Consider the following 12,085-nt stretch of genomic DNA (forward strand, 5'->3'; position numbering starts at 1 on the left):
TATGTTACATTCAAGTATAGTCTAGTGTTTTTGAAAGACAGCTTGGAAAGAGAAAAGCTGACAGCAGGTCAGAGGGAGGTGGAGCTGGTTTATGCCACTTTTTTTGCAACAGATGAAGTTGGCATTCCCCACCTGATTAAGGTGCAGCAGACTGAATCACTAACACACCTTGTTCTGAAATAAATCACAGTGAAAAAACATCATTGCTTGTGGCAGTAGGCAAAGTGCTTATCAAACAGCAAGCTGTACTTTGCATGCTTAAGATCACAACTACTCTTTTTCAAAAACAAAAAAACAAACAAGCTTTTTTTTTCAAAATCAAGGCCAGTGAAGGGCAGGTCCCCACAGGGTGCGGAGTCCAGCCTTCTCCCTCATTCTTTGCACTCTCACTGATGGGTTGCTTTCTTCTGTGTCAGGCAAAGACTTCCTCACGCAGCCCGGTAGCGCTGGACTGGCCCTGAGCCCTGCCAGGGCTCCCCCCCTCGCAGTGCAGCCCCAGCCATCTCTCCCGGGAATACCCACCCTATTCCCGCGTGCCTTACCAAGGTGGGGCACAGCGGGTTTGTCCTTTGCAGACGCTTCCTGATACACAACACGTCTGCATTTTTATGGCCAATTTGGATAAAGACATGACTCCAGCTGGTAACTGCAGCTTCCAGATAAGACTGACCCCGTGACAATGTAAGAAACACCCACCTAAGGAGCAAGGAATTGTCCATTTTCAGGCTCCATGGTGGCTACATAGGCCAACTGTTTGTTGCACAAACACAGAGTAACCACTCTAACTGGAACAGTTCTCTTGGTAGTCCTTATGTTATCTGTAATTGATTCTGCAAGAGTTTGCAGGCCCTACTATTAGAAAGCAACTTCCTGCATGTGTCTTTGAATCAGATTAATAAAGGGAAACAATATTTTCAATGACAGAGCCTCTTGGTATGTATGTATTATTTCCTGAAACTCTGAAATTGTCTTTTGTTGCCTTACTGGTTTTTTTTGCCGCTAATAAATTTTACATCAGCTTTTTAGAAGACTGAGTGTCTACGGTTCCATTTTGAGTTGCTGAAATACCAAGGTGTGTTCGAAAACTAGAGTATTGAAACATCCACAAACAACATCCTGCAGGTCAGAACCTTGTGCACTTTCTAAATAGGTCAGGGTTTCGTTCCAGAATCTGGTATTTCTTGAAGATATTCTTTACACTTCCTTTATTTCTCTGTCTCATTCACCATTCAGTCACAGAGCCTGCGTGTTGGATTTATTTGTTTTACATTTCTTTGCTGTCAATTTTGCTGCCAAATCATCATCTCGTGTTGCTTGTCTTATATAAATGTTAACATTAGCAAGCTTCACAATAACAGTCTGGAAAGGAAACATTTACTTCTGAGCTTCCCTCTGCCAAACAAACCTACAGCGTTTGCTTTTTTGTGGCTACTAGTGGTTAATGCCATGGGTTGTAAAATTATAATGCTATAGGCAATGTCTATTACAGTTATGATCACTGTAACGCGCACTTGGACACTTGGACATATTTATTGTTTCGCTTTTTAATTGGTACATTCAGTGTGGAGGACGTGGTTCTCCATTCTCTCATACAATATAATCTCCACAGGTCCTCGAAAGGCTGCAGGAAAAAAAAAACCTCGGTTTTAAAATCTACTTTTTTGTTCTCGATGACACATAATGAAAGCATCAGTGTTACTTTTGTGTCCTGAAAGACAGGGTGACGACATGGAACAGAACAGCGCATGATGCGCACGTAGGCAGAGAGCTTGACAAGAAATAAACCATTGCAACACCGGCTGGGCAGCCGGCTCCTCGGGGGGGGTGTCCGGACAGACCGGCCCAGCACCCGACGGGGCAGGACCCTGCAGGGCACCGCAGGCCGCCCCGGCCGCCCCAGCCGCCGCCACTCTCGTTACATAACGGGGGACGGGGGCGGCGCGCGCCGCGTCCCGCGCCCGCCTCCTCCCGTGTCCTCGCGGCACCCCCGCCCCGCCCCTCCCCGCGTGACACCGCGGAGGGCGGGTCCCTGCGCGTGCCTCCCCGCGGCCCGCCTCCCGGGAGGGGCGGCACGTGCGCGCCCCGCCCCGCGCGCTCAGCGGGGAAAATCGCCCTTTCCCTTCCCGGCCCGCCCGCGCACGCTCAGTTCCCGCCGCTTCTGGCGGCGCGGGGCGGGGCGCGGACCGTTCCGCGGGGCGCAGGCGCGGGGGGACGGTCGCCGGGCGGGGCGGCCGGGGCGGTGCTTCCCCCCCACCCCCCTCCCATTGCCGTCCCCGTCCTCCTCCTCCTCCCGCCTCCACGGGGGCCGGGTGACGCACGTGCGCGCGCCCCCGCGCGCTGTTGTCCGCTCGCTCCCGTGCCGCCCGCCCCGTGCGCGTGCCAGCCGGCAGCGGGGGGCGCGCGCGGCGTGCGGGGCCGGCACGCGCGCTGTTGTTATTGGCGGCGCCGCCGCGGCCGCGGCGGAGGGAGCGGAGCGGGGCGGGGGGGGAACGGGACGGGACGGGGAGGAGCGGAGCGGGCGGCTCAGTCAGGGAGTTCTTTAAAGATGGCCGGAGCGACGGCCGCCGCCGCGACCCCCGTGTACTGCGTGTGCCGCGAACCCTACGACGTGAGCCGCTTCATGATCGAGTGCGACATCTGCAAGGACTGGTTCCACGGCAGGTAAGACGCCGGGAGCCGCGCTGGGGCCGGGCGGCGCGGCGGGGCAGCCGCCGGGCAGCACCGGGCACAGGCGGTGGCAGTCGCCTTCCCCCCTCCCGCCGTGGGGGGACAATGGCTGCGCGGCGGCAGCACGGGGGGAGCGGCGGGCGCTCGCCCGGTCCGGCTACCCCCCCCCCCCCCCCCCCCCCCCCCCCCCGCCGCGGGGACAGTGCCGGCGCCGGCGGCCGTCCCCGGGCACATGGGTCCGCGGCTGTGAGGGGGCGGACGGGCCGGGCCAGGCGGGGGGGGGGGGGGGGGGGGCTGGTTACGAAAGAGCAACAGATGCGGGGCTGGCGGGGCCGAAGTCACCCCGAAGTTGTGCCGACTCTGCAGAGGTGTCGCGTGTCCCCCCGCGCCCCCGGGGGGTCTCTCCCGGGACAGGGCGGTCTCCCGGCGGAGAAGTGCGGACACCGGGGCTGTCCCCGGCCGGGTGCGAGCTCCGGGCTGCCCGTGCGTTTTGTTCGCGGGGCGGCGGATGCGGAGAAAGAGGGTCGCCCCGCGCCTCTCGCCGCTTTGACGTTTCCAGCCCGGTCCCGAGCGGACGCCGCCGCCGCGCGTGTGTTTTGCGAGCCGAGCGCGTGAATAATAAAAGGCCCGTCGGCAGCCGCTGCGAGCGGGAGGAAGCGGCGGCGGAGGGGATTCACGGGCAGTTAAACAAAGGAGCAAGTTGGGGGCCCGCGGCGGTGGCGGCGGCGGCTCGGCCGGGCCGGGGCTGCGGGGCCGCTCGGTGCCGCCCCCGCCGTGCGGGGAGCGCCGGGGAGCGCGCGGCGCCCGTGATTGACAGCCCGGCGTTTAAATACCCCGAGCGGCAACAACAACAGCGCCGGCCGCCTGCGCCGCGCCCCCTGCCGGCCAGGGTCCGCACCGCCGCCCCCCGAGCCTGCCCGCCGGGCCCGGCGCTTGCAGCGCAGCAGCGGGGGCCGTGCGCGGGGTCGTAGTTGTTTGGGTTTGTTGTCCCTTCATTTGTTTTCCTGTTTCTTCCCCTCAAACGGCCAAAGACAAACGCCGACCGAAAGTAGGTTGCGTATTTAGGTGTTACTTAATAGTAATTGTTACACACGGGTGTTTTGTTGCCACGTTTTAGGAGGAAAGGAAGGCTCGCAGCGTTTCAGATGTTTACTTGTTTGATTTGTTCTTTGTACATGGGATTCTCCCGTCTCAGACTGCAGTATAATAGAAAATGTGAAAAGGACTTTGTAAACCATAAAAACTGGCAAAGCAGGATTGTTGTACATTATAAACAACCTCTCATTAATATTTTTAACTAGACTGCTACTACTCTTGCCTGTACTGTTGTTTAGAATGAGACACACAGCAGCTCTTCTGGGTTCCAGCAGCTTAATTCAAGTCTGTCAGAACTCGGTCACTGCCTGCAATGAAGGTGCAGGCATTGCCTGAAGTGTTTGTGGGGTTACAGGTTCTTTCTCTTCCAGGTCTTCTTCTGCATTTGTGTAGTTGCTCTTTCAGAATGTCCTGGCAATTGCTTGGGTTCCATGCAGGCATAACTTAAATGCCAGCCTTTGTGCATCAGTATTGCTGGGGTATGGGTGAACTAAATTTCTGAAACTGTTAGAAGGAGGAAAGCATTGCCTGATCTAAAGGTGGGACAGACCACTTGGTAGCTTTCTTGGATCTTGGTGTGCAAAAAGCTCCCCACAGGTTCCTGTGACTGAGCTCTGTCATGTAATGGGTAGAAGAAGCCTGCTAGCACTGAACTGCCTTGATAGTCTGAAACCCTAAGAGTGGAAAATAAGCAAGCAGGCCAGCAAGAGCTGCCAACAGCCATGCTGCTTTGGGATTTAGTTGCATGCTCACCCAGTCTCATGACTAAGGGGCAGGTTTTTGGGAGATGCATTGCCTCCTGCCAGCTGTGGTCTGCTCTGGGGGTGCCTTTCCCCTTGCTTTAAGAGTGTCTGAAGACAGTTACGTAGCTTGTGAAAGAAACAGACACACTCTCAAATCTTGAAGTTTTTGGTAAACTTCTTAGTTTCATGTGTTCTTGATTTTATTTTTTTAAAATTATTTTTCCCTGGCCTGTGGAATGGGACTGATGTGTGTTCTGTCTTAAGAAACATAAACCCAGGCTGTGGTGTGCTAGCATGATACCTAGCACATGTTATTGGATTATGGACTCTTTGCTGCCTTCCTGTGTATAGTCAAGAGGGTGCCTGAACAGTACAGTGGAGGCTGTACAAAGTCTGTTCTGGCAGATTGTTACTTAGTCCCTTCAAATTTTTATGTGATTTCTTTTTTTCCTATGTGTTCTTCTTGCACTCTCTGTCTTCAAATGATTTGTACTTTGGTTTGCTGTTATCAATATATTAGTATTATGAAATATGCATTTTATTGCTTTTGGCAAATGTTTGTGTTAAAGCAAATGTTTTGTTATGCCTGGCAAGGCTGTGAACCTGCTTTGTGGGTTTCAGTTACTCTCTGAGTGGGCCTAACATCCAGCCACAGTCTGGTGTAATTACCCCTCGTGAACAAAAGAGCGTAACACGGGTGCCTGAGCGCTGTTTGAGGCTTCGTCGCCTTCCTGAATGGCTTGCAAGAGTGCAGAGACTACGGAGCTTTAGATGTGACAAACTGTCAAAGCTTTCAAACGTGCAAATCAATTTATATTTTACACAATTTTTGTGTTTTCCCCATCATTTTATCTGCTTTAAATGAAAATGTTACATTAAGCTGATTCCCGCTTTCTGACTTGTCTAGAATATACTCCAGCTAGAATGAAGCATAAGAAGTCTTTTATGCTGCTCCGTGTGTTCAACTTTTTCTTGGATCTGTTCTGTAGCTCTTGAAACCTCTTTAATTTCTTGGTTTCATCTTCAAATGATACATGTCATTCTATGATACTTCTTGTGCTGTCTCTGCCTTCCTTTGTTTTTTGATGCTTTGCCTCAGTTATTAGGTTAACAACATGCTGTCATCTTGTTTGTGTTTTTTTGCTGTGATATATTCTGTGCCAAAGTTACATATCTTTTTTTTTTAACTGCTCTTGCAGTCAGCTCTGTTCTTGAAATATATTTGTGAAGTTTGCAGAAATCCTGTTGAAATTTTTGTCCTTTTTTCTGTCCATGATACATGTACTCAACTAGATTTTTGTGCCTTGCATAGATGTGATTTATTCCTGTAGATTAGATCTCAGGTCAGAACAAACTGAAGTTTAGACATATAATTCAGTTTTTGTCTGCACAGTGTAAGGTTGTCTGTGGTATTTCAGAAGTAAAGCACTGTATAATTGGCCTTTTGAGGAGGCTGGCTTTGTAAAGCTGCACTGGTACTGTACTAGTTGTAAAGGAGTGTGGAGAAGTCAGTCAGGTAAACTGAGAATTAAAAATGAAGGTGCCCCTATGAACTCCTGTGTGTTGCAGTTTTCTGGGGATGTTTTGTTTCTCAACAAACATACAGTGAACTTCTAGCATGTCTCAATGGTGAATAGGTTAAGAAATTATCAAATGTGTGCATTTCAGTTACAGATCTCTGCCTTTTGAAATGCCTGCAACCTTTCTAATGTACTTTTACATTACAAAAAGGTGTAATGTAAAAATTTCTTTTTAATTAAACAAAGGAAATATTTTACTCTTCAAAGTTAGAGCAATGGGGTATAAGAAAGGGAGAGCATCCGTTTTTTGTTGTTGTTCAAAATTAGTAGTTCACCTGAAAATTTCATAATGGTGTCAACTTAAGTGTTTTCCTCTCAAGGAGAAAATGTTTTATGTTTACAGAAATAAATATTTAATTTGAGCAGCTTAGAGGGCAGTCAGGGAAGTACAGCACTCATCTGTATGTAGTGTACTTATGTACATGCTTCTGTTGCAAAGCAAAGTCAAATTGATTAAATTTATATGGAATTGTTTTTAAATTGATAACTCTTACTCTCAGGATTAATTTTGTATTTTGTAATCTAGAAAGAATTAACTTTGCCCTTTCCTACAGCAGTTCATTGGTGGTATTTTGCCATTAAGTGTTTGATGTTTTTTACAGCTTTGTCATTATTAAAAAACATTTAACAACATAATTTGAAAATAAAGGTGATTTGGGTACTGTTTGAAGATTATCATTCAAGCTGCAGATGCCTTGGGGCCTTTTTTCCTCTCATGAAGGAAAAATTCAGTGCCAAAGTCACATCTGAGGGAAGTTCACATAGAACATCTTTTTTCTGATATCATATGGGTTTGAACGTGTCTTTGTTTGATCTCTGAAGAAACACAGAACTTCTCATCCCTGCCTTAATATGATCTCGATGTAAAATCAAGGTTTCCCTCTTGCAGCTGTTAGGTTCCATGGTACAGGTCTGTCTGAACACACTGATTTGTACTCTGAAGGCAGGCTTTCTCCTTAAGAAAAGAAGGAAATGCAAGTGCTATAGTGACTACTTTTCCTGAATTGGTTCTTTGTTTTGGAGCTTTATACATGAGGTTCTGCACGATGGGCTTTGCTAACTCTTTGCTGCTGAAAGAGGCTGTCCTGCTCCTGGCTGTGTGCTACTATAATTCCTCTTTTGCTGGTTCAGTCCTTGCCTGATTGATAAATCAACTCTGCTCAGAAAACTGACAGAGCCCATTCTCTTGCTGGGTTAGCTTTTTGTTGGGTTACTGAGTTGAGTGGGCTTGTCAAAGGCTAGGATGAGTCCTAGAGTGTTGCAAAACACTTGAAGGAATGTGTTGTTGGAGGTGATACTGGTGGGAAAAGATGGAAGAGTTGCTCATTTTTTCCTCACTGCCCACTTTGGGATTGATAGCTCACCCAGTTTTGTAGAGCCTTGTTTTTGTGCCTCAGTCACCATGTGTGATTCTGCCCGGGCCCAGTTGCTCATCCAGTGGGGTCCAAGGGTGCAGCTGCAGGACCACAACCCCAGAACATCATCTGTTTGCCAGGGTAGGCAAAGCTCTGCTGTCTGTCATGGAGTTGGAGGACCAGGCATGGTAGTGCTCCTGTCCTGGGAATGTGGAGGTTGCAAAGAGACTGCTTACAAACATTTTCTGGTGCAGACCTTCTCTTTACAGAAAATTAAGTCCTTGTAGTTAGAAACATTCAGGGACTTGAACTGAATCAACAAATCCTTGTCTGGTCAACAGAGTTCTGGTCTGGCACCAGAGAACTTTGAAGTTGACTTTCTGGCTCTTGTGATGTATAAGCCTTAAATTCTTCATGTGGCAATTTGGTGGATCTTAGGGAAGTGTTTTAGATCTCAAGGGAAAGCTGATGTGTTTAATCTTACTTTTCCTTGGCTTAGCCATGCTTCCTCAGAAGTAAGATGGAAGTCTCAACTTCAGTCCAATGAGCTGTGGTGCCCTCTGCCAAAGAATTAAGTAACTTGAAGTGACTTCAAGCTCTTCTAACAATACAAAAGCTGAAACAGTTTTGGTTAAACTGAAAAGAAACTTGTTATAATGAGGATGCCAGACTAGCACTTGTGTAACTGGATGTCTGTTTCCAATCCTTTTATATTCTTCGTTTGGACAAACCATTTTTTCCCTCTTGGTTCCCATCTGTGAAGTGGGAAGGCTTATTAATATATATTAAAGTTTGATGTGTTCTACCATAATAAGCACTGAAGAGTTGCAAGACTTCAAATTGCTTCAGTTTTTGAAACTATGTAATAACATGTAAAACTGTGTGCAAGTTTTTCTTTATGGTTTTCTTGAAGAACTGGCTTTATTGGAAGTGTACTTTGAAAGTTAACACTCCTTTCCTTGAGATCTGTAATTTTGTATTTTTTTTTTCCTTTGTTCTGGAAGAAAACATAGATGGTTTAGCTTATGCCTTCTGATAAAGTAACTAGGACAAGAAAAAAACGTATTGTCCAATAAAGATGTGTAAGAGAACTGAATGGTACACAATTCAGCTTTTTAAATGAGAGTCCAACAAGATTCTAGTGAGTTTGTAAGCAGTTATTTAATGGTAATAGTTCTAATTTCTAAATTATTACCTTTTCAGTGTTAGTTAAAAGAGAATCAGATTTAGTTATTTAAACACTACCTCTAATTTTCTGTAATATTATAGTTCACCTATATTTCTGGTATAATTGTTTTGTTTTGGTCTTGACTGTGCAAATGAAGACACTCTATGTGTAATTTAACAGTGAATTTTTTATTAGCTAGTTAATTTATGATGATTTTATATTCTGAAATGTTATTTGTTGATGTTTATGAAGCACTTCAGTATCTTCCTTTCCCTTTATGTTTAATACATAAGTGATTTGAGGAATTCAGATATTTTCAGAAGGTTCAGCTTTGTGACTTCGGTATCTAAGAACTAGAGATGTGATAGGAGTCTGCTTGGTGGACTGATGCTTGGTGCACCTAATTTCTGTATATACCTACTAGGTGCTGCAGTGCAGAACATGAAATATATTCTTTTTATTTTAAACTTATCTTGATCTGCTGATAATGATGCATTCTTAGAGCAGCACATTCGCAGTAAAATGGCTTAAGCTTTACAGTGGAGTATCACTCTGTTAACTGCCAGTGGGCAAAATCACATTAATTTTGTTTTCATTCTTCATTTGTGGTTTCTAGCTTTTTTTTTTTTGGATGGTTTTCATATTCAGTAGCAGTTTGGTTTTTTTTATGATCAGTGCAGTTTGTGTGCACTTTCTGCATTTTTTTGAAAGATAATGCAATAATAGTGTCTCCCTTCCATTCACGTGACAGTCTGCCCAAATTGAAGATGAACTAATACTCTTCATGTAACTATTTGTACTTTCCCTACATCCTACATCACTGTAAAATAAAATACCATTGTCTCAAAACAGCTCTGAGTAATCAGTAAAGATTTCCATAGGTGCAATGCACATACTTAAAACCATAAACATGCTCAAATGTTACCTTTGTCTCATTGCTCAAGTATGAAATTTCAGTTAACATCATTGCTATTCCTTTATTATCAACATATGAGAGGTATTTTAGTGAAATATATAGCTTTTAAAAAGCTGAGCTATTTTTCATTTTGTCAGTTGTTTCTAATGTATTACAACATTAGCTCATGAATACACAGAACTAACAATCTATGGAGTATGAATTGTCTTGAGATGTCTGTTGTGTGGTGGTAATATGGATTTATGTGGCTGGTAACCCTCTTCAGGTCAATTCTGCTTTTGAATGGAATTAATATTTAATACGGTTTTCTCCATTACTTCAGCATTAACTAAAGTAGACTTCAAAATGGGCGTTTCTTTTTGAAAATACTGTTCATTGTTGCTCAGGCAGGCATAAATGCTGATGTTCGCCACAAAAGCAAGAAAGTTTTTTTTTAAAATCCTCCCACATTATTCTGTCTTAAAAGCCAATTGGAATAAGTATGATTGTTCTAGATTTTTAATATATTGTGGTCTGATGTCTATTTATTTTCATCTGAAACTGTCAGCTGACATTGTAGCTAGGCTGGGAAATTAATTTCGTAAATTTAATTGTGTTTGTTCCATTTACATGAATACTTTATTCACTTAAAGGCTCTTAAAGCTCTCTTCATGAAAATGAGTGCAAGGAAAGGTGACTCTCTGAGAAATGGAATCTTTGATATTGAAGATATGTGATTGCTCTGTTCTGTCATTCTTACCACTTATCAGGCTGTCTTTTCTAAAGAGAATGACATTCTTCTTTTGGAATATTGATGTTTGCCAATAAATTAAGTCCAGATGAGATAAATGAAGAGCAGCCAAAGAAATTGCTGTATCTTATTACCCAGCAGTACTTGTAAGACCTCTGGTTGTCTTGCTCAACATACAGATTTTTAGTTTTGTTTCAATAACAAGAATATTTGGATCTTTTCGCTGAAGGATTACATCATGCTGTTGACTTGCAAAACTTGGTGTTAAGAGCAAGCAGAAGAAGAGAAATGAGGTGTTGCAAGTCAACACAGGGCTTTCAGGATACTGCTGGGCACATCTCTGAGGTGCAGAGTGCTGTACAGAGCAGTCTAGAACAGTACCAGAAGCAAGGTAGCTGTGCTAATGGGGTGCTGTGCTCAGGAAAATATTGACAGTCTGCCCCCTCAGCAGAGTGTTATCCCTTATTTCATGGAAGTGTGCAGTGCTGACATATCACAGCCTCAAGCCCACTCTGTCCTAGGTATTTCTCTGTGCTTCTATTGCTTATGTAACAGAGGACCAAAACCATGTCAAGAAAACTGGTGTGCACATGTAGTCTCTTAAATCTCAAGCTACCTTCCGACTGTGGTATTTGTCTGCCCAGAGGACCCATCAGTGTGAGGCACAGGTGAGCAGCAACTTGCTGCCTCTGATGCTGTGCTCTCCTGTTGGAGCAGCTAGGACATCTCAGGGCATCCCTTTGCATCTCCTAACACTGCAGTAAAGTGTGCGCCCTGATGGGATGAGTATCACAGAAGTAGTTCAGAATGCTGTTCTTACTCTCGCTGAGAACAGCTGGAGCAGCTGTAGTATTGAGTGATTGGCCTGATGTCCTTGCTGAGAAGTGCTTATTTAGCACTTGAGAACTGAGTGAAAGCAGATGCCTTGGCTGTACCTTCTACTTCCAGCATGGTCAGCTAGCTTGTGCTTGAAGGATTTAGATATGAACTAGGGTTAGAGTATCATTTGAGTAGATGAGAAATTGCTGAAGCAAAGGTGCAGCTCTGAAGACTTCCTGCAAATGTTACCTCCTGACTTGTATATTTTACCTGTAAGGGCAGATTCTAATTTCCCTTCAGTTTTTGGAATTGATAGCTCAACTAGCATCGCCAGTGAGAATATACTGAGCATTCTATTTCCTGCCTTATTTGACTGTGGAAATAAAGCTATTGTCTAATGAAAAAAAACCTCAAACCCTCACTTTAGAGAAGATGAAACCTTTTTACTCCTGGTTGGTTCTGATACTGAATAGATAGATCTATCACTGTAAGAGGGAACAAAATCTTGTATAATAGTGAAAGGAAAATATCATTGGTACCAGTGTTCAGCCTCTCAATGTCAGGTGCTGTTACTTGCTTCCTATGAAGATGCTTTGCATACAAGTGGTCTTTTCCTGCAGGTAGTTCCTTATATTAGAGAAGAGATCTGCCATTTCTCTACAACCCGGTTTGCTTATTGCACATTAGTGCTGTTGTGCCTTTTTTCATTCTCCCAGCATATGAATGCCAGTGCTTGTGTCTACTTGGCTGGATCTTTGTTTTTCTTAGGGTTGCACTGTGTCTAATTCACCTTTTTTTCTTTGATGTGTGAAACAGTGATGCTGTGTGGGGACTGGGACAAGGAAATAAGCCAATATCATGAACAAGTGGTAAAACATGGGGAAAAAATAAAGCTTTAGCCTTTCATTATGATCAGTGAAATGATGTTGAGAGACATCTTGTTTGTCTGGACTAAACCTACATGAAACAGCCCCGGGTACATTTACACCATGTGATTAAGAGTGAGCTGCAG

At 45.2% G+C, this 12,085-nt stretch overlaps 1 protein-coding gene across 2 annotated transcripts in view; it reads left to right on the forward strand.

Annotated features, from left to right (window-relative positions):
- The first annotated feature begins 2,492 nt into the window (after nucleotides 1-2,492).
- KDM7A (lysine demethylase 7A) overlaps nucleotides 2,493-12,085 on the forward strand; it is a 61,934-nt gene continuing 52,341 nt past the window's right edge. For both annotated transcript variants that reach the window (XM_059845967.1, XM_059845968.1), the window contains exon 1: nucleotides 2,493-2,661. In XM_059845967.1, coding sequence (XP_059701950.1) covers nucleotides 2,546-2,661 — 116 coding nt within the window. In that variant the 5' untranslated portion in view covers nucleotides 2,493-2,545. The remainder of the gene's footprint in view (nucleotides 2,662-12,085) is intronic.

This window comes from Haemorhous mexicanus, chromosome 5 (genome assembly GCF_027477595.1).
Source record: "Haemorhous mexicanus isolate bHaeMex1 chromosome 5, bHaeMex1.pri, whole genome shotgun sequence".
In the NCBI taxonomy this organism is placed as follows: domain Eukaryota; kingdom Metazoa; phylum Chordata; class Aves; order Passeriformes; family Fringillidae; genus Haemorhous; species Haemorhous mexicanus.